At 40.4% G+C, this 22,527-nt stretch overlaps 1 protein-coding gene across 1 annotated transcript; it reads right to left on the bottom strand.

Annotated features, from left to right (window-relative positions):
- Positions 1-5,808: 5,808 nt before the first annotated feature.
- On the bottom strand, positions 5,809-20,055 carry LOC141898872 (uncharacterized). The gene is made up of 13 exons (XM_074785011.1): positions 19,971-20,055; positions 18,922-19,077; positions 15,953-16,328; positions 15,180-15,236; positions 13,498-13,569; positions 11,551-11,904; positions 10,883-11,113; positions 9,861-10,042; positions 9,390-9,425; positions 8,890-9,091; positions 8,559-8,695; positions 7,400-7,658; positions 5,809-6,846 (listed from the first exon to the last, which is right to left on the bottom strand). The coding sequence occupies exons 1-13, from the start codon at positions 20,052-20,054 to the stop codon at positions 6,692-6,694; spliced, it is 2,301 nt and encodes a 766-aa protein (XP_074641112.1). The 5' UTR covers position 20,055; the 3' UTR covers positions 5,809-6,691.
- Between the last annotated feature and the right edge of the window lie 2,472 nt (positions 20,056-22,527).

The following is a 22,527-nucleotide window of genomic DNA, read 5'->3' as shown; positions in this document are numbered from 1 at the left end:
GAATCTTGGGTGTTAGTAAAAGCTCACAGATACATCATTGAAGAATTCTATGGCAGCTGGGCGTTATTATGGCAACAAATGTAGGCACAGACGGGATGATCTGCTCAGCTAAAGTAAGAACCACGTCCTGCGGAAGGTCACAACTAGAGTGACTCAGTACGAGGCGCTAACCATTGACCGTAATAATGAATCCGTTAGAAATAAATCGTGTATAAACTGTATTCACCGCAAGGCCGCAATATCTAGGATTCGCCACCAAATTAGACGATGAAGGTTCCGACTATGAGCCGAGCTATTCTTATCAAACATCATATCCTAGTTAAGATCTAGTATAAACATTGAGTGGGTGCGGCTTGAGACTAGTTCACAGATAAGCTCATGATAGCAGTGGCGAGATGTACCTCCTTCCTGCCATAATCTCAGGATCTCAAACTGTTTTGAGCAACTACCTTGAGATACGAGGAATAAAGTTTAACCAATCAATCAAAAATAGTGATCCTGAATTTCCTGACGGTTGATGAATGATTAATAAAAAAAGAAAATCACATGTTTTCGGATCCTGGAGTCAAAGAGAAAAACGAAAGTACCGTAAAGTACTAGTGCTACTTTTCAGCGGTATCTAAAAAGTTGGTCCCATAATGTGACGGGTATCTGGATATGAACTAAACAGCCGTGCGGTTCCTGACTAAACTATCAACTAAACCGCAGTCCAGTTATTGACTAAAATATGGACTAAACCATAGTACACTAAAATATGGACTACACCGCAGTCCAGTTATTGACTAAAATATGGATTAAACGGTAGTACAGTTATTGACTAAAATATGGACTACACCGCAGTCCAGTTACTGATTAAAATAAGGACTAAACTGCAGTCTGCTTCCTGACTAAATGGACTGAACCGCGCAGTCCAGTTACTTGATTTATTAAACATAAATCAGGATTTTCTATGAAATGCATTGGTCTGGAGGCCTACACAGTTTAAATTATTTATGTTGTAACTTATCTCTATTGACTGGAATATGAATAACATGATGAATATTTCACAATTTGGACAATATTTGGAACCGAAACCAGGAAATGAAGTTACTTCCTCGAGTTAATTCTCATCCACCAGAGCCTCTACTCACTATTCAATTCAATTCAATTCAAACTTAATTCACCATAGATTCGATAGCAAATTCAATTAAGTTTGAGAGTTTTCCAAACTTAAAAAGAGAATTGAAAGAAATTGACATTAGATGATATTAGATTTTTTAATTGATGATATTCGAAATAATTGAGATTTAGACAATTTGAGATTTAGGAAATCAAATAATGCGGAGATTTGAGATAAAATAATTGTGATTGTGAATTTGAGATCAAATAATTTCGGATGTTGGAAATCAAATAATTTGAGATGTTCATGAAAAATAATCGAGAATTTGAGATACCCTAGATTGAGATTGATGAAGTAGACTTTGTACTTACTCAAATCAAAAAACGCGCCGAGGGTTACAGGGTCGAGCGTCAGCACCTCGGCGCGAACCAGCTTCAACAGTCCCGAAAAAAGGTCATATTTTGTAGACATATTCAAAGTTGAAGTTCAAGTTTTAATTGTTGAAGTTGTAATTGTTGTAGTTGTCGTTGTACTGCTGCTGTTGCTTAACTGTTGCTTTTTTAACTGCTGCTGTTGATGCTGCTGCTGCTACTGCAATGTAAAAACAATCTTATAAAAATCAAGAAAATCGAAAATTATTGACTCTAAGAAATAGCTAAATCGAGTTTCTATTAAGTAATAATAATAATTAACATTAAATTATTTTATCATTATTTTCTTAATAATAGATATAGAAGCCAGCAGGATTAAGTTGAACGACGCTTCGAATGAAAGGTTTCTATGGATTCGAGTCATGGTTCAATAGACTGAGCTGTCTGTGTATTACACCTAGGCATGTCAACTAGCCGCTTTAGCGCTAGATTTGAACACCAGAAAAACTGCTTCCGAAAATTTCATAAATAAGTTTAATAAATTTCCTCAATAAAATCACAATAACGTCTTCATTATTACGAGAGCGAAATTGCAAATCAAACGTTGAAATTTACTTCTAAATGTTAAAAACACCATTTGGACAATTTAGAGCAAAGCCAAAAGGAACGTCAAAATGGAAATGTCATAATTAAACACCTATATGATATAATCCGAACTTTCGGAACTCTTGAAATTGTCTTACATAAAGCCGTATGCGAAACCTAAGGTCTATATGTATAAAATTTACAAGTAAGATTGATAAATAAATTTTATCGAAAGAATTAAATAAAATGGACGACGTTTGCTTACCTGAAAAATGGCCGAACTGGAAGGAGGGATCAGCTGACCTGAGTTTTTATACTGACAGTGTGACGTCACTGATCCTGACCAATGAAAAGTACCAATATTACCGCCAAGTCTAGAAAATAATTTTCTGATGGGATTCGAACCTGATCAACGCCACAAAAATTCCATTTGGTTCAAATCCACGCAAATTCAATTAATATTCACACTGATGTGTCCTCAGTTTACCCCAGTTATCTGTTTAACTTAATCCGTTTGACAAACTGTTTAAGATACATTCTGAAAATCGATTTTAAGCAAACTGAACACATACGAAATGACATACGAGACAAACTTACACACCCGAGTGATTACCACAGATCTATGGTCTAGTGGTTAGTATTCCCGCCTGGTAACCCGGAGACCGCAGTTTCGAGTCCTGCCGGTTCGAACTTCGCTTTTTTATTTCACGGGACTTGGTAATTTGCCCCAACTCTTTTTCTTTTTTTTACATTTCAGATTGTGATGAGGGGTGGCCTACTCGGTGATATTGATTTGAAGATGAAATAATTTAATGGATCATGAATTTAGGAAAAAAGATTACAGCACCACTGACCCATGTTTAAAACAGGAATTTTGGCCTTACTGTTGCAGATGATGGATGTAATTTCAGAGGGTATAATTTGAAACGTCAATAACAGCAGTCCCAAATTGTGATCGGTGAGTGAGTGAGTGAACCCTGTGATCGCTCTCTTAATTACGATTCTATTCAATTCTTATTCAGTGCATACTCTGGATCAGTATCAGTAAATTACTGGGTTTGAACCCGGGACACCCCTGTACATCCTCTATTCAGCAGGACACTCTGAATCAGTGTCAGTAATTATCGGGTTCGAACCGGGGACACCCCTGTACATTCTCTTTTCAGCATCAGGACCATGCAGCATCAGTATCTACTAGGTTCGAAACCGGGACACCCCTGTACATCCTCTATTCAGCATCAGTATCTACTAGGTTCGAACTCGGGACACCCCTGTACATCCTCTATTCAGCATCAGGACCATGCTGCATCAGTATCTACTAGGTTCGAACCCGGGACACCCCTGTACATCCTCTATTCAGCATCAGGACCATGCAGCATCAGTATCTACTAGGTTCGAACCCGGGACACCCCTGTACATCCTCTATTCAGCATCAGGACCATGCAGCATCAGTATCTACTAGGTTCGAACCCGGGACACTGTCTACCAAACAACAAACAGATGAATTTTGAGAAACTATTTCGTTTTATTTTAACCGATTATTAAAAGTATCATTTCTGTGTTTTACATTATTCAACAAGCACCACCCAATCGTGTTACATCGTCATAGCGACGACAAAATCATTTACATATTACCATAACAACCAACTGATCGGTTTTACACATTATAACTATAGCAACTAATTCAATCATTATAACATAGCAATATACAGAATAAAGAAAACACTCAATCATTCATTATAGGTGTTAATCTAATACCTGGGGTGGGGTGGGGGGGGTGTATTCAGTCTCTCAGTCTCTCTCTTTCTGACCAGTTAGTCATTATGAGAGGAGAGCGAGGATAGGATGCTATCAGTTCTTCACTCTCTATCATCAGGGAATAAACTTACGAGCTCGGGGCGTCTATCACTGAGCTCCGGGCATCCATAGTCGAGCAGACGACATATGTACAAGTCAATCGCTGAGCTCCGGGCATCCATAGCTGAGCTCAGGAGCCATACTACAGAATTGAGCTCAAGGCATACATTACTGAGCTCCCATATGAGAGAACAACTCAGGAGCTGATCTAAAAGGGTTGTACAGTAATCCCTAATTATTATAGATTATTTACGACCATTGAAATTGTTTTGGTGATTAAACAGCATATTTACATGTACTTATATATAGGTGGACTGCTGCTAATAGAGCAGGGTTTACTAGTCATCCCTGTGATACACCAGAGCAGGGCTTACTAGTCATCCCTGTGATACACCAGAGCAGGGTTTACTAGTCATCCCTGTGATACACCAGAGCAGGGTTTACTAGTCATCCCTGTGATACACCAAAGCAGGGCTTACTAGTCATCCCTGGGGTACACCAGAGCAGGGTTTACTAGTCATCCCTGTGATACACCAGAGCAGGGTTTACTAGTCATCCCTGGGGTACACCGGAGCAGGGTTTACTAGTCATCCCTGTGATACACCAGAGCAGGGTTTACTAGTCATCCCTGGGGTACACCAGAGCAGGGTTTACTAGTCATCCCTGTGATACACCAGAGCAGGGTTTACTAGTCATCCCTGGGGTACACCGGAGCAGGGTTTACTAGTCATCCCTGTGATACACCAGAGCAGGGTTTACTAGTCATCCCTGTGATACACCAGAGCAGGGTTTACTAGTCATCCCTGTGATACACCAGAGCAGGGTTTACTAGTCATCCCTGTGATACACCAGAGCAGGGCTTACTAGTCATCCCTGGGGTACACCAGAGCAGGGTTTACTAGTCATCCCTGTGATACACCAGAGCAGGGTTTACTAGTCATCCCTGGGGTACACCAGAGCAGGGTTTACTAGTCATCCCTGGGGTACACCAGAGCAGGGTTTACTAGTCATCCCTGGGGTACACCAGATAATCTAACAAATTCAGTATAAAAGGTAGTAAAATATCTGTAAACAGTGGGGAGTCACAAATCATTATAGTTTAATAATAATAATAATAATAATAATCATTATAATAATAATTATATAATAAATGATATTACAATCTACCATATAAGGATACATCGTTTCATTCTTAACTAAAATGCAAGTATTAACAAATATACACGAATTAACAACAAATTTATAATCGTTATTTCATTCTCCAGGAATACGCAAGCCGAACAATTCAGACAGCTCCCTCTATTTGCAGCGACGTTTGATATCATCATTATTATACAAAAATATCCAGTTATCGAGATAAATATCCAGTTATCGAGATATTTTCTGTATAAAAAACTAGTTTTTACACAAAATGCAAGAGTATTGAAAACTATAGCATTACACGTATATACAGGGTTTATAGAAATCAATGTAACCATCTCTTAACTTCTTATACCTCTCTATTAAACCTCCCTATACCACTCTTTATCATCTAACATTACCCTTCTTATTTGCCTCATTATGGCTTTCTATCTTATTCCGAAAAACCATGGGATGATTCGACCCAAACCTCCATCAGACCTCCCTCCTCTACCTCCTCTCCCTCCTCTACCTCTCTCTATACCTCCTCAATAAACTGAATGTATAGAATTATTCCATCGAAATAAATACAATTCAAAAATATGTTAATTACATTAAACCGTTGTACAAATACATCATATACATATCACAGTCTCTTAATCCTAGCAACAACAACTACATATATTACATCACATCGCTCACTCACTTGCCAGTGGCTATTTCATGAATCTATGCATCTCTTTCTGAAGTTTGTGTACATTTGTCTAAGTGTGTATGTCAATATGTATGTCTAGGTGTGTATGTCAATATGTATGTCTAGGTGTGTATGTCAATATGTATGTCTAGGTGTGTATGTCAATATGTATGTCTAGGTGTGTATGTCAATATGTATGTCTAGGTGTGTATGTCAATATGTATGTCTAGGTGTGTATGTCTGTGTATGTCAATGTGTATGTCTTTGTGTATATGTATGTCAATGTGTTTGTCTAGGTGTATGTCAATATGTATGTCTAGGTGTGTATGTCAATATGTATGTCTAGGTGTGTATGTCAATGTGTATGTCTAGGTGTGTATGTCAATATGTATGTCTAGGTGTGTATGTCAATATGTATGTCTAGGTGTGTATGTCAATGTGTATGTCTAGGTGTGTATGTCAATATGTATGTCTAGGTGTGTATGTCAATATGTATGTCCAGGTGTGTATGTCAATATGTATGTCTAGGTGTGTATGTCTGTGTATGTCAATGTGTATGTCTTTGTGTATATGTATGTCAATGTGTATGTGTATGTACGTGGACCCAGTATGAAACAGCAGAATTCTTTTTGCATAGTTTTCAATAAATCGGTAATAAAAATCTAGAGTCAAAGGGACCCGACTCTCTCGCTCTCCTCGCTAACAACCTAACAATTAAAACAATTTCACTCCGGTCTCGCTAGATCGGACACTAACTCCATCTATATTCAAACAATCATCTACAATATACACGCGATCCACCGCTGTGTGTAACCATGGTGATGATTGTAGTAATAACGATATACCTCAACGTTTATTTACAAAATCGCTCGAAAAGGAAAGACAACGGTGATAATGGAGAACTGACTGGCGCTCGATAAATCACAGTTACCTCACACACTGACCACTAGGCGGCGCTGATACTACTCAAGATGGTTTATGTTCGGGTGATGAGTCTGTATTTGTAGAAGTCGTCAGGTTTTGTGATAAAGGTCTCGATGTTGATATCGAGAAGTGATGATGACCTCCTCCTCCTCCGGTATCAACTGAATCCTGATTTCCCATCGGGTTTAAAAATCTCTCTGAAAAATAAAAACAAATCACATCACCTCAATTACTGCGGTACCGCTCTCACACACTAGATGGCGTTCAATACCTCATTATTAGAAATACAAACTCAGTTCCACAGTTGTGAGTTAGAATTCCACTGAGAGTTAACTGTAACTCGCAATTGTGCAACTGGGTCCATGTGACAGTCACATGGATCCAGTTGCACAGTTGCGTTAGAACAGTTACATAACTGAATTCGTCTTTCTAATTGAGTCCTAATTGTCTATATAACAATTCAATGAGAGTATGACTGCATTCACAGCATCAATTCATTTATTTATAGAATGATAACCGCACTCAAACGTGCAATGAACGGATAATAAGATAAAAACCCACTATTTACAGATAGAAAGAATTTATTCATTCAATCTAAAATATATAAAAGACACCTGACGATGATCTCTAGGGTGAGATCGAAACGTCGTGTCTCATATATATTTTAAATTGAATAAATAAATTCTTGTTTTTAAATTCTTTTTATCTGTAAATAGTGGGTTTTTATCTTATTATTTATTTATACTTTACCTAAGAACGTCCCGAGCATTCGACCTTCAGATAAAGCTTCGTGATCATCGCCCAACATCTGAGTCGGTATTAAACTCGCCATCATGTTATAATCTAAACTTCCGTCGTCGAGTACTAGTGGAGTCGTCCATCGCGGAATAGGAGTTGATCTGGGAGTGCTCCGAGGTGTAGCCACTGGAGATGCTAGTAGTGTGATAGTTGTTGGACTAATTACTCCACTGATAGCGTTCACAGGGCTAATACTGGGGTACGTAAACATCTAGAATACAAAGAGAAATACTATATAGTGCTGCCCTCTACTGGATGAAATACTACTGCCCCGTAGTGGGTGTAATAGTGTGCGCTGCCCCCTGGTGGAGTTAATTACTCCACTGATAGCGTTCACAGGGCTAATACTGGGGTATGTAAACATCTAGAATACAAAGAGAAATACTATATAGTGCTGCCCTCTACTGGATGAAATAGACATACTACTGCCCCGTAGTGGGTGTAATAGTGTGTGCTGCCCCCTGGTGGAGTTAATTACTCCGCTGATAGCGTTCACAGGGCTAATACTGGGGTACGTAAACATCTAGAATACAAAGAGAAATACTATATAGTGCTGCCCCCTACTGGATGAAATAGACATACTACTGCCCCGTAGTGGGTGTAATAGTGTGTGCTGCCCCCTGGTGGAGTTAATTACTCCGCTGATAGCGTTCACAGGGCTAATACTGGGATACGTAAACATCTAGAATACAAAGAGAAATACTATATAGTGCTGCCCTCTACTGGATGAAATAGACATACTACTGCCCCGTAGTGGGTGTAATAGTGTGTGCTGCCCCCTGGTGGAGTTAATTACTCCGCTGATAGCGTTCACAGGGCTAATACTGGGGTACGTAAACATCTAGAATACAAAGAGAAATACTATATAGTGCTGCCCCCTACTGGATGAAATAGACATACTACTGCCCCGTAGTGGGTGTAATAGTGTGTGCTGCCCCCTGGTGGAGTTAATTACTCCACTGATAGCGTTCACAGGGCTAATACTGGGGTATGTAAATATCTAGAATAGAAAGAGAAATACTATATAGTGCTGCCCCCTACTGGATGAAATAGACATACTTCTGCCCCGTAGTGGGTGTAATAGTGTGTGCTGCCCCCTGGTGGAGTATACCTGTGGTGGTTGCGGATGTATATGATGAAACGCGTGCTCCGGACGACCTTGAAGTAAGGAGAACGGACTGGACATAATTCCACGGTTTGTCGGACTATTTGTAGCTAGACCTCCCCCGCTTGCCGCAGATGCTCCACCTGTAACGAGGTTATTTATCAATTAATTCATTAACGAGCTACTAGGGCTGCAGTTGCTAAAAGGTTGGTTTATAATAACAGGCGGATAAATACCATAGTAACAACTATCCACTAGTTAACTGTAACCAATGTTTGAGCAACTGCAGCGCCCCCTGAGATGCAATAATTAAACTCGTTATTTTATGAATACTTACTGGATGTAGCGGTTGATATAGAAACAGGAGGAGAACTATTACCGCCTAAAACAACGTCACCGTTAGATGTTTTTAACACAGCGACAGGACGGGCGACAGACGGAGGGGGCGGTGGAGGCGGTAACATTCCCGGGATAAAAAACTGAGGTAGTTTCGTAGGACTTTTCAACGTCGGTGTCGACGGGCCGGAAGTCTGACCACTCTACAAAATAATCATTAATCTTATACCGATTTCGGTCCTGTTTCACGTTTAACATTTAAAAATAATGTATTTTCTTTCAAGTTATTCAGCTTATCTTCAATCTGTTTAAGAATTAGTTGAGATCCGTCAGAGTTTGAAGAACACAATAGCTGCTTCTAGTTTCACAAGGTCTAATTAATTTCCTGTAGGCCTACTTTTTTTTAAATATCGTAAGCACGTTAATTTAACTCGTTTGTGTTAGCACAATACAGATTTCAGGCTTAATCAATTATTATCATTAGAAAATTTCTGAACTTACGGACGACCAATATTTCTTCACTGGCAGAAACGACGACTGTGAACACAAATAAATAAATAACTTACAATTATAATCTCAAACTAACAGCACAACATCAATGTTTTACAGGGTCCTGAGTCCTTAACTTTCTACTGTGGAACTGGATCTTGAGTTCACAGTTAACTCTAAATCACAACTGTGGAACTGGATCCACAGTTCACAGTTAACTCTAGCTCAAAACCGTGGAACTGGATCCTGAGTTCACAGTTAACTCTAACTCAAAACCGTGGAACTGGATCCCGAGTTGAGTGACACATTACAAAAATCAAATAATTATCAAACGATGAAAAGTAATAAGTTTTACGCTTCATTTTAGTGTAACTCAAACTCAGAGGCAGCAGCAGATATTTGAACGAAGGAGGCTGACATTCAGTGGGATGGATGTAAAATTGACACAGGTGGCTCCCTCTGATGTTAATGTATTTTACTCACATTGTTTTCACTGTTGTTTTGGTTTTGAGCGATCTGAGCCTCGCGACAAACTAACGTCACAAAATCTGATAAAGTATCTCCACCCGGCTGTTGCTGATACTTCAACGGACTTTTCAATAGCTCGCCGCCACCAGGGGTAGCTTGTTGATTGATCGATAGTTGAGAACTAGAAGCAGACGGACCTGAAAATATCGAAAATTGAAATGATATCTCACTGTCTAGTTGAGAATCAGTTGTTTTATTCAAAAGGTCAAATTGATATAAAGCTTACGAGATATTATCACTCTCTTAATATATAATGTTATATATAGAGGGAGAGGGGGTCACTGTGAGAAAGGGGTCAGATTGAGAGTGGGAGGAGTAAGATTGAGAGAGGGATGGGTCAGATTGAGAGGGATGGGACAGATTGAGAGGGATGGGTCAGATTGAGAGAGGGATGGGTCAGATTGAGAGGGATGGGACAGATTGAGAGGGATGGGTCAGATTGAGAGAGGGATGGGTCAGATTGGGCGAGGAGTCAGATTGAGAGTGGGTTAGATTGCGAGGGGAGGAGGTCATAGCAAGAGAGATGTTCAGATTGAGAGAGGTCAAATTGAGAGGGGGAGGGGTCAGATTGAGAGGGGTCAGAATAGGAGAGGGGTAGGAGTCAGATTGAGAGGGGTCAGATTGGAAGAGGGGGGTCATATTGAGAGGGGGAGGGGGCCATAGTGAGAGAGAGGGTTAGATTGAGAGAGGGGTAGGAGTCAGATTGGGAGAGGGAGAGGTCACAGTCAGAGGGGTCAGATTGAGAGAGGGTCACAGTGATAAACTTCCAGATTTTCTCGTAAAGGAAAGGGACGTACCTATATTAGGAGAAGAGGAAAGGGACGTACCTATATTAGGAGAAGAGGAAAGGGACGTACCTATATTAGGAGAAGAGGAAAGGGACGTACCTATATTAGGAGAAGAGGAAAGGGACGTACCTATATTAGGAGAAGAGGAAAGGGACATACCTATATTAGGAGAAGAGGAAAGGGACGTACCTATATTAGGAGAAGTCTGTGAACTAGGTCTCGGAGGTAAACTAGTTTGTTGTATAACAGTCAGATTTTGCGGAGGTGTCGGTACGTGCGTTGGACGTTGTACCGAACTGAATCCTACAACAGACGGATCCTGTTTTACAACAATAGAAGCCGTTATAGCTCCTGTTCCGGTTCCTGTAGCTGTATGAATCAAGTGTGGAGAATGCATAGCTGGACTATGTGACATACCACCTATAAATAACATTAAATATACAACTCTATACACTGCCCTCTTCAAACAGATTAAACACAGCCATCTTACGATTAAAACAGATTAAACACAGCCCTCTTCAAACAGATTAAACACAGCCATCTACGATACATAGCAGATTAAACACAGCCCTCTATAATACTGGGGCCAATTTTAGAGACAGGTATTGTCTTAAACCCGGGGCTAACTCAATCAAAATGGAGTTAGCCCCATAGTCATGGCTTAGACTTAAGCCCAGTCTAAGACCATGTTAGTTATATAGCCAATCTAACAACTTAATGCCAATCTTAAGACTAAAGCTCACTTTTGGACTTAAGTCTCGACTGTGGAACTGGCCCCAGATATAACCAGTCTATAAAACCAGCCCCAGATCCCTGTATAATACAGCAGATAAAAGCGCCCTCTATATTCACTATACCTGTATGATCTAAGTTTGGTTCTTGAGGCCACTGTGTAGAGGAAGACTGAGATGATTTAGTGGAGTAATAACCCGTCTGCTGCTGCTGCTCGTCTACTCCAACGCCATCTATCTCTTCATCAACTGAAGAACCTGAAGCTAAATGAGTGCGTTTGAATCGTTTGTGTCGATTGGTTGATTTCGGGCTGGTTACCGTAGCAGCAGATTGTATCGTTTGAGACGATTGTTGTTGGTCGACACGGTTACCAACGATACTCTGATCGCCACTCCCGTAGTTGTCGTAGTAACTAGGACCTTCTACTTTAATGAAAGACGTGCATAATGAGTTTCCATTCTGTGGTGCGATCAGTGACGCTGAAATTAGAATAATCATCGTGATCACAGATAGATAGGATGTTAAACCATCGTGATCACAGATAGATAGGATGTTAACCCATCGTGATCACAGATAGGATGTTAAATCATCGTGATCACAGATAGGATGTTAAACCATCGTGATCACAGATAGGTTGTTAAACCATCGTGATCACAGATAGATAGGATGTTAACCCATCGTGATCACAGATAGAATGTTAAACCATCGTGATCACAGATAGGATGTTAAACCATCGTGATCACAGATAGGATGTTAAACCATCGTGATCTCAGACAGGATGTTAACCCATCGTGATCACAGACAGGTTGTTAAACCATCGTGATCTCAGACAGGATGTTAACCCATCGTGATCACAGATAGGATGTTAAATCATCGTGATCACAGAAAGATAGGATTTTAAACCATCGTGATCACAGATAGAATGTTAAACCATCATGATCACAGATAGGATGTTAAACCATCGTGATCTCAGACAGGATGTTAAATCATCGTGATCACAGATAGGATGTTAAATCATCGTGATCACAGATAGAATGTTAACCCATCGTGATCACAGACAGGTTGTTAAACCATCGTGATCTCAGACAGGATGTTAACCCATCGTGATCACAGATAGGATGTTAAATCATCGTGATCTCAGACAGGATGTTAACCCATCGTGATCACAGACAGGTTGTTAAACCATCGTGATCTCAGACAGGATGTTAACCCATCGTGATCACAGATAGGATGTTAAATCATCGTGATCACAGAAAGATAGGATTTTAAACCATCGTGATCACAGATAGAATGTTAAACCATCATGATCACAGATAGGATGTTAAACCATCGTGATCTCAGACAGGATGTTAACCCATCGTGATCACAGACAGGTTGTTAAACCATCGTGATCTCAGACAGGATGTTAACCCATCGTGATCACAGATAGGATGTTAAATCATCGTGATCTCAGACAGGATGTTAACCCATCGTGATCACAGACAGGTTGTTAAACCATCGTGATCTCAGACAGGATGTTAACCCATCGTGATCACAGATAGGATGTTAAATCATCGTGATCACAGAAAGATAGGATTTTAAACCATCGTGATCACAGATAGAATGTTAAACCATCATGATCACAGATAGGATGTTAAACCATCGTGATCTCAGACAGGATGTTAACCCATCGTGATCACAGACAGGTTGTTAAACCATCGTGATCTCAGACAGGATGTTAACCCATCGTGATCACAGATAGGATGTTAAATCATCGTGATCTCAGACAGGATGTTAACCCATCGTGATCACAGACAGGTTGTTAAACCATCGTGATCTCAGACAGGATGTTAAACCATCGTGATCACAGACAGGATGTTAACCCATCGTGATCACAGATAGATAGGATGTTAAATCATCGTGATCACAGACAGGTTGTTAACCCATCGTGATCACAGACAGGATGTTAACCCATCGTGATCACAGATAGATAGGATGTTAAATCATCGTGATCACAGAAAGATAGGATTTTAAATCATCGTGATCACAGATAGAATGTTATTAAATCATTGAATATATTATATTTCATTTACTTTGAGTCACGCTTAGAAGTTCTTTAGCCGAAAAAACACCAGTAGCTGCAACATTTTCCCTGCCAACTATACCTAAAAATATATCAAACCGTGACAATACAGCATAGAGGAGGCTAGAGTGGGGGCATGTAGGGAGGGGGGACGTAGCCAGGGAAGGGGAGCAGGAAAGTAGCAGGGGAGGGGGAGAGAGTAGAGAAATTAGGAGGATGGAGGCAGGAGAGGGATAGGGAGGGAGGAAAGTAAGAGAGGGGAGTGACTATTTAGTTTGAGGATGAAACAGCATTATTTGTTACAGTCAGTCAAAATCAATAATAGACTCTTCGAATATGTAAATATAAAACAGCAGCAGCAGCAGCAGCAGCAGCAGCAGTAGCAGCAGCAGCAGCAGCAGCAGCAGTGTTTAGACTCTAGTTTCTCAACTGTACTCTGTATAATAATATCATTGAAATCGGATAAATATTTATTTGAAGTACCATTCAAATATGAGAAATCAATACGACATGACATTCAGAGCCGCCTACAGGGAGTGGGTGGAACCTGATCGCTAATCAATGTTTACCCAACAACTACACAACTACACAAAAATTATTCATTCAAAAATTTCCTCCTCAACAACAGGAAAAACAATGTTGAGAATGCGAGTGCTCGAGGGCTGATAAAATCAATTTATTACATTTGACATTTTCTCGTCATTTTTGTCATCGATGTGACCTTCACTGACTCGAAGGTCACTTCGAATCTCGAATCTGCAACAGAAACAGCAAATACTTGAATTCTGAAGACAGGAGGGGAGGGGGAGGTGTGACAGGAGGGGAGGTATGACAGGAGGGGAGAGGTGTGACAGGAGGGGAGGGGGAGGTGTGACAGGAGGGGAGGGGGAGGTATGACAGGAGGGGGAGGTATGACAGGAGGGGGAGGTATGACAGGAGGGGAGGGGAGGTGTGACAGGAGGGGAGGGGGAGGTGTGACAGGAGGGGGAGGTGTGACTGACAGGAAGGTTATAGATAGTTCAAACCATAGAAGATTTGACTGATTATAATTTATTACACGTGGAATATGAATGAATATGAACTAAAGGGAAATTCATTCATTCATTCATTCATTCATTCATTCATTCATTCATTCATTCATTTATTCATTCATTCATTCATTCATTCATTCAGTAATCTATTAGTAGGTATTCAATGTAGGAAACAATCTACGCGTGTCCGCGTTATTACTACATTAACCTTATTTATAAAGTATATTTGATTTTCAACCCGAAATGTATCAATATATACGGATGGAGGAGAGCCCCCCTCCCCCCGAGGTAGGGTTTGGGTCTATCCAGACCTCGAGATCCCCAATCTGACCCCCGAGGCAGGGTTCTATCCAGACCTCGAGATCCCCAATCTGACCCCCGAGGTAGGGTTTGGGTCTATCCAGACCTCCAGATCCCCAATCTGACCCCGAAGCAGGGTTCTATCCAGACCTCGAGATCCCCAATCTGACCCCCGAGGCAGGGTTCTATCCAGACCTCGAGATCCCCAATCTGACCCCCGAGGTAGGGTTTGGGTCTATCCAGACCTCCAGATCCCCAATCTGACCCCGAAGCAGGGTTCTATCCAGACCTCGAGATCCCCAATCTGACCCCGAGGCGGGATTCCGAACAATCCCCACACCATCCAATAGTCAGGTCTTACCTTCTTCTTCTACTGTTGTTGTATTTGGCAACTCATTGCATGTGAAATCTCTAGGTACTAAAAATAACAATCAAAATCTATAATTAACAACTCTGAACTCAGGACTCAGTTCCACAGTTATGAGTATGAGTTAACTGTGAACTCAGGAATCAGTTCCACAGTTATGAGTATGAGTTAACAACTCTGAACTCAGGACTCAGTTCCACAGTTATGAGTATGAGTTAACAACTCTGAACTCAGGACTCAGTTCCACAGTTATGAGTATGAGTTAACAACTCTGAACTCAGGAATCAGTTCCACAGTTATGAGTATGAGTTAACAACTCTGAACTCAGGACTCAGTTCCACAGTTATGAGTATGAGTTAACAACTCTGAACTCAGGAATCAGTTCCACAGTTATGAGTATGAGTTAACTGTGAACTCAGGAATCAGTTCCACAGTTATGAGTATGAGTTAACAACTCTGAACTCAGGACTCAGTTCCACAGTTATGAGTATGAGTTAACAACTCTGAACTCAGGACTCAGTTCCACAGTTATGAGTATGAGTTAACAACTCTGAACTCAGGACTCAGTTCCACAGTTATGAGTATGAGTTAACAACTCTGAACTCAGGAATCAGTTCCACAGTTATGAGTATGAGTTAACAACTCAGAACTCAGGAATCAGTTCCACAATTATGAATCAGAGTTAAAATCAGTTCATTTACAATGAGTGAAATAATCTTTACGAAATCTGTGGGATTGGATTCAGCAGAATGAAAAATAAAACTTACCATAAGTATGAATAAAATTAGCTAAATACAAATCTAATTCTCTGACCGATACGCTTATATGATGAGGATTAACGCATAACGCAGGGTTTAAACAATGCGATGATTTCTCTAAACGTTCACCGTCCGTACTCTCGAGAGGGATCGCTTTAAACAATATCACCATCACTAAATCTAATCTCCACACTTTATCAGCCTGTCTTAAACAATCGATACGTCTCATTTTTCCTTTCTGATCCGGATTACTCAATACACAAACTGGAGCGCGTTTACCGGTTAAACTCATTACGAAATCCTCTCGATATTCCTGACAGATATCTTTACGTAGTTTCGCTAATAATCTCGAAGCCCATTTCTGTTTTATCTCGAGTTTTTCATTCTGAAAAATATAAGTAAATACGATTTAACTATAGTTAGAGTGAAAGAGACTGAGGTTGCACTGAGGGGTAAACACAGTGTTGAGGTTGAGGTGGGTTAATCATACGTCGCACTGAGGGGTAAACACAGTGTGGAGGTTGGGGTGGGTTAACCATACGTTGCACTGGGGGGTAAACACAGTGTGGAGGTTGAGGTGGGTTAATCATACGTTGCACTGAGGGATAAACACAGTGTTGAGGTTGAGGTGGGTTAATCATACATCGCATTGAGGGGTAAACACAGTGTGGAGGTTGGGGTGGGTTAACCATACGTTGCACTGGGGGGTAAACACAGTGTGGAGGTTGAGGTGGGTTAATCATACGTTGCACTGAGGGGTAAACACAGTGTGGAGGTTGAGGTGGGTTAATCATACCTTGCACTGAGGGGTAAACACAGTGTTGAGGTTGAGGTGGGTTAATCATACGTCGCACTGAGGGGTAAACACAGTGTTGAGGTTGAGGTGGGTTAACCATACGTTGCACTGGGGGGTAAACACAGTGTGAAGGTTGAGGTGGGTTAACCATACGTTGCACTGAGGGGTAAACACAGTGTTGAGGTTGAGGTGGGTTAACCATACGTTGCACTGGGGGGTAAACACAGTGTGAAGGTTGAGGTGGGTTAACCATACGTCGCACTGAGGGGTAAACACAGTGTTGAGGTTGAGGTGGGTTAACCATACGTTGCACTGGGGGGTAAACACAGTGTGAAGGTTGAGGTGGGTTAACCATACGTTGCACTGAGGGGTAAACACAGTGTGGAGGTTGAGGTGGGTTAATCATACGTTGCACTGAGGGGTAAACACAGTGTGGAGGTTGAGGTGGGTTAATCATACCTTGCACTGAGGGGTAAACACAGTGTTGAGGTTGAGGTGGGTTAATCATACGTCGCACTGAGGGGTAAACACAGTGTTGAGGTTGAGGTGGGTTAATCATACATCGCATTGAGGGGTAAACACAGTGTGGAGGTTGAGGTGGGTAAATCATACGTCGCACTGAGGGGTAAACACTCGGTTTTAAACAATTCTCGTTTTGGTGTAATTTAGAACGATTGACAACCGATCTAGAGGCGCCTTACTTCGCTAGTATAGGCCTAAACCTCGCCTAACTCGAACTAAGTTGTCCAGTAAAATTGGTCGGAGGTCAGCGAAGTCCAAGTAAAGGATAGAAAAATTTGTTAGGAATTAACAAAAATGATTTAGTATTTTTCGGCCGCATCTGAGTAAGGCAAGATTTACTGTAACCATGTATTTATTCAAGATGGCAGAATGAACTGTGATAGGAAGAATTGAACCTTCAAGGCCCTGAATTTACTGTCCCTTCAAATCTTTTTATCAAGTTTCAAAGTGACGTGAAATCATATTTAAATATATCTATAAAGGTTGATGATTTAGCCGGAGGGTTTAGTCTCGAGGTCTGCAAGCAGACGGGTTTCATATCGATTTCAGTGAAAACTGACATCTTTAAATCAATACAACATAACTCCTTTAAACTATTAAATAAATATCTGTAGGCAAGAAAATAAATATCTATATATAAACGATTCAGAAACACCTACATACTCCCTACATACACCCCACATACTCCCTACATACATCAGTTTCATCTCATATTTCCAGACAATGTCCGCATTTAATTTTGAATTTCTATACATTATAAATTTTCTATTAAAATCTCATGATGGAAAAGTTTAAGTTCAATGATTCAAAAGTTTAGTGATGCCAAAAACAGTTCAATTGGAGCCAAACTCAGTAAAATTGCCATTTATCAAGATATGAGAACCTATTGGAACAGTTTAGTTTAGAAGTCACAAACTCTCTTAGAATTGAGTTGAAAAGTCATAACTCTCTTAGAATTGAGTTGAAAAGTCTCAACTCTCTTAAGCAGTCACTATTTGTCTTTGTGTTTATATGAATGCTGCTGTTGAGAATGTTGAAATTGGATGTGTTATTGAGAATAGATCTCACGTCTCTGTCTCACGTCTCAGAATTCCTAGAACTACTATCATAAATATTGATGTATAACGAGACAGTGTAGATTTAATTAGTAAAGGTCAATGTAAGGTCAAACATTGTAGATTTCTAGGAATTGTTATCAATATTTCATATCTAGTGAAAAAGGAGAAATGAGAGGAGAGTAGTGATAGAACCCACTGGATTCAGAGGAGAGTAGTGATAGAACCCACTGGATTCAGAGGAGAGTAATGTTAGAACCCACTGGATTCAGAGGAGAGTAATGATAGAACCCACTGGATTCAGAGAGTAATGTTAGAACCCACTGGATTCAGAGGAGAGTAATGATAGAACCCACTGGATTCAGAGGAGAGTAATGATAGAACCCACTGGATTCAGAGAGTAATGTTAGAACCCACTGGATTCAGAGAGTAATGTTAGAACCCACTGGATTCAGAGGAGAGTAATGATAGAACCCACTGGATTCAGAGGAGAGTAATGATAGAACCCACTGGATTCAGAGGAGAGTATTGATAGAACCCACTGGATTCAGTCACTAAAGGGGAGTATAAGCAGTCAGTCACTAGAGGGAAGTATAAGTACTTACCAACAATTCCTCTTTGACATGTCTCTCCTCTTCCATTGACATACGTTTTTCATGTTTCTTGAAGTATTTACGTTTAGCGGCTTGTAAGTTAAACCAGGTATACGAGAACGCCTTCACGTGAGGTAATAACGCCTCAATGAAGGGATGAAATTCATCCTGAAAATAACAACAATAAACACTAACATCAACAATACAGACTAGACTAGAGACTGGACAAGAGACTAGAGACAACTACAGAGACTAAACGACTTACTAGCACTAGTAACTAGACTAGATGACCAACTAGCACCAGTAACTAGACTAGATGACCAACTAGCACCAGTAACTAGAATAGATTACCAACTAGCACCAGAGACTAGACTAGATGAACTAGATGACCAACTAGCACCAGAGACTAGACTAGATGACCAACTAGCACCAGAGACTAGACTAGATGACCAACTAGCACCAGAGACTAGACTAGATGACCAACTAGCACCAGTAACTAGACTAGATGACCAACTAGCACCAGTGACTAGACTAGACCAACAATACAATAGACACTGACATATATAGGCGTACAATGATGAGTTTAAACGCTGTTGTTCTATTTCTGGTCTATCACCTGATGTTAGTCTCAACATTTAATAAATTTCATCATAAAAAATTTCATTTGATTTTTCATCAAATGCTTAATGAGATCTTGATATTGTCTCACAGGCAGATTAAATCAGGGCTAATGAATAACAGAACACTATCTTAATCAATACAATGATCAAACATCTTCTAATCAGGGGTTGAAAATTTACATGGAAAACTTAGGGTATTGGATGATAGGGGCCGATTTACGTATTTAAGTTGACCTACTCCAGTTCTATCCAGAAATATGATTTCTTTTTAAAACCCGAAATTCAACAAAGTAAACAAAGATAAAGAATCCATAATTGAATCAAATATAAATGACCTGAATAGGGAGCTATTAAAAAATCTGCCAGAATATCCGTAATTTTTTTAACACAGTTACACGTTAACTAAACAACAATGAATACGACATTCAGCAGAATACGAACCACATTCTGAAAGTAATCCATAGAACAAGAAGCAGAAGCCGGAGCCGGAGCCGATTGATGATGCCAGAAATTTGGTTGCATCATTGCTTTATATATATATATATACTGACTGACCGGTTTATATACCACTGACCAGTGGTTTAACTATGACCGTTAAATGACCTCACTCAGCGGTAAGCTCAGTGATATTCCCTCTCTCTCTCTCTCTCTCTAGACGAGAGAGTTTTATAAATAACTGTATCTGTGTCTGTATGAGTTAACTGATATAACAAACAACCCACATTAAAACTGATGTTGACGCTGTATACATTACGTCATTCTGTTCATTCATAAACAAGTGACAATTGAGAGGACAATACGAACATCACTGCTACCAGCAGCAGTTTGAGGGGGTGTCACACACTACTGATTTATTGATTTCATAATTGAGAAGTTACTAGAAATTTAGAAAAATAGTTTCAATCCAGGGACCTAAACATAAACTGATGAATCAGTCAGAATCATAGAGACCTCAACATAAAAACTGAATCAGAAATAGAATTAATGGTACCATGAATACCATATCTCTAGTGGTACCATGAATACCATATCTCCAGTGGTACCATGAATACCATATCTCTAGTGGTACCATCTAGCATCTAGTGGTACCATGAATACCATATCTCTAGTGGTACCATGAATACCATATCTCTAGTGGTACCATCTAGCATCTAGTGGTACCATGAATACCATATCTCTAGTGGTACCATGAATACCATATCTCTAGTGGTACCATGAATACCATATCTCTAGTGGTACCATGAATACCATATCTCTAGTGGTACCATCTAGCATCTAGTGGTACCATGAATACCATATCTCTAGTGGTACCATCTAGCATCTAGTGGTACCATGAATACCATATCTCTAGTGGTACCATGAATACCATATCTCTAGTGGTACCATGAATACCATATCTCCAGTGGTACCATGAATACCATATCTCTAGTGGTACCATGAATACCATATCTCTAGTGGTACCATCTAGCATCTAGTGGTACCATGAATACCATATCTCTAGTGGTACCAATACCATCTAGTGGTACCATGAATACCATATCTCTAGTGGTACCATGAATACCATATCTCTAGTGGTACCCTGAATACCATATCTCCAGTGGTACCATGAATACCATATCTCTAGTGGTACCATGAATACCATATCTCTAGTGGTACCATGAATACCATATCTCTAGTGGTACCAGTACCATCTAGTGGTACCATGAATAGTGTGAGTTGAAATAGATTTGAAGAAACTTTAACTGATGAAAAAGGGCCTATCAAATCATGACTAGGGAGGATGGACTAGTCCAGCCCCTTCAAAGTTCAAACGCGCCCTCCTTACAGTCTGGAATATTTATATAGTTGCAAAGGAAATTTAAAAAAAAGGAACAATGAATCCGAATGGGCCTGATAAGAGCCAGTAAGGTTCATTTTGTCCTTAATTTTCAGTAGGAGTGCCACCAGAACCCTTCAGTCTTATGTTTCTCTTAAAGCAAACGTGTGTTGCCAAATCTGCCCTTTTCAAATAAATTTCAGGTCCTCCCCATTCAATGAATCCTGGATCTGCCCTTGCATGACATTTAGGTGATTCATCTATGATGATCAGCAGGCAGGAAACACTTCTTCTGTTGTGTTTTGTAGTTGTTAGATATTTTAGTGTAGGGGGGTGTAGGTGAACTGGGGGAGGGGGTGTAGGTGAACTCTGATATTGTATTTAAGTTCAAGGAGTGGGGGCTGGGATGTTTGTCAACAGCAGTAAACAAAGCTGCTTGTTTTACTATAACATTCGATGTCTGTAAACAGAACAGACTTCCTGAAACTATAAGGAGAGAAACCTTGTGGAGAATCATCTATCCACCTAGCTGTGGAGAATCATCTATCCACCGAACTGTGGAGAATCATCTATCCACCTAGCTGTGGAGAATCATCTATCCACCGAACTGTGGAGAATCATCTATCCACCTAGCTGTGGAGAATCGTCTATCCACCTAGCTGTGGAGAATCATCTATCCACCTAGCTGTGGAGAATCATCTATCCACCTAGCTGTGGAGAATCATCTATCCACCTAGCTGTGCAGAATCATCTATCCACCTAGCTGTGGAGAATCATCTATCCACCTAGCTGTGCAGAATCATCTATCCACCTAGCTGTGGACAATCATCTATCCACCTAGCTGTGGAGAATCATCTATCCACCTAGCTGTGGAGAATCATCTATCCACCTAGCTGTGGAGAATCATCTATCCACCGAACTGTGGAGAATCATCTATCCACCTAGCTGTGGAGAATCATCTATCCACCTAGCTGTGGAGAATCATCTATCCACCTAGCTGTGGAGAATCATCTATCCACCTAGCTGTGGAGAATCATCTATCCACCTAGCTGTGGAGAATCATCTATCCACCTAGCTGTGGAGAATCATCTATCCACCTAGCTGTGGAGAATCATCTATCCACCTAGCTGTGGACAATCATCTATCCACCTAGCTGTGGAGAATCATCTATCCACCTAACTG

The sequence above is a fragment of the Tubulanus polymorphus genome, chromosome 2 (genome assembly GCF_964204645.1).
Source record: "Tubulanus polymorphus chromosome 2, tnTubPoly1.2, whole genome shotgun sequence".
Taxonomy (NCBI): Eukaryota; Metazoa; Nemertea; class Palaeonemertea; order Tubulaniformes; family Tubulanidae; genus Tubulanus; species Tubulanus polymorphus.
Note: the sequence above shows the minus strand (reverse complement) of the source record. Positions and strands in the feature narration are given on the sequence as shown.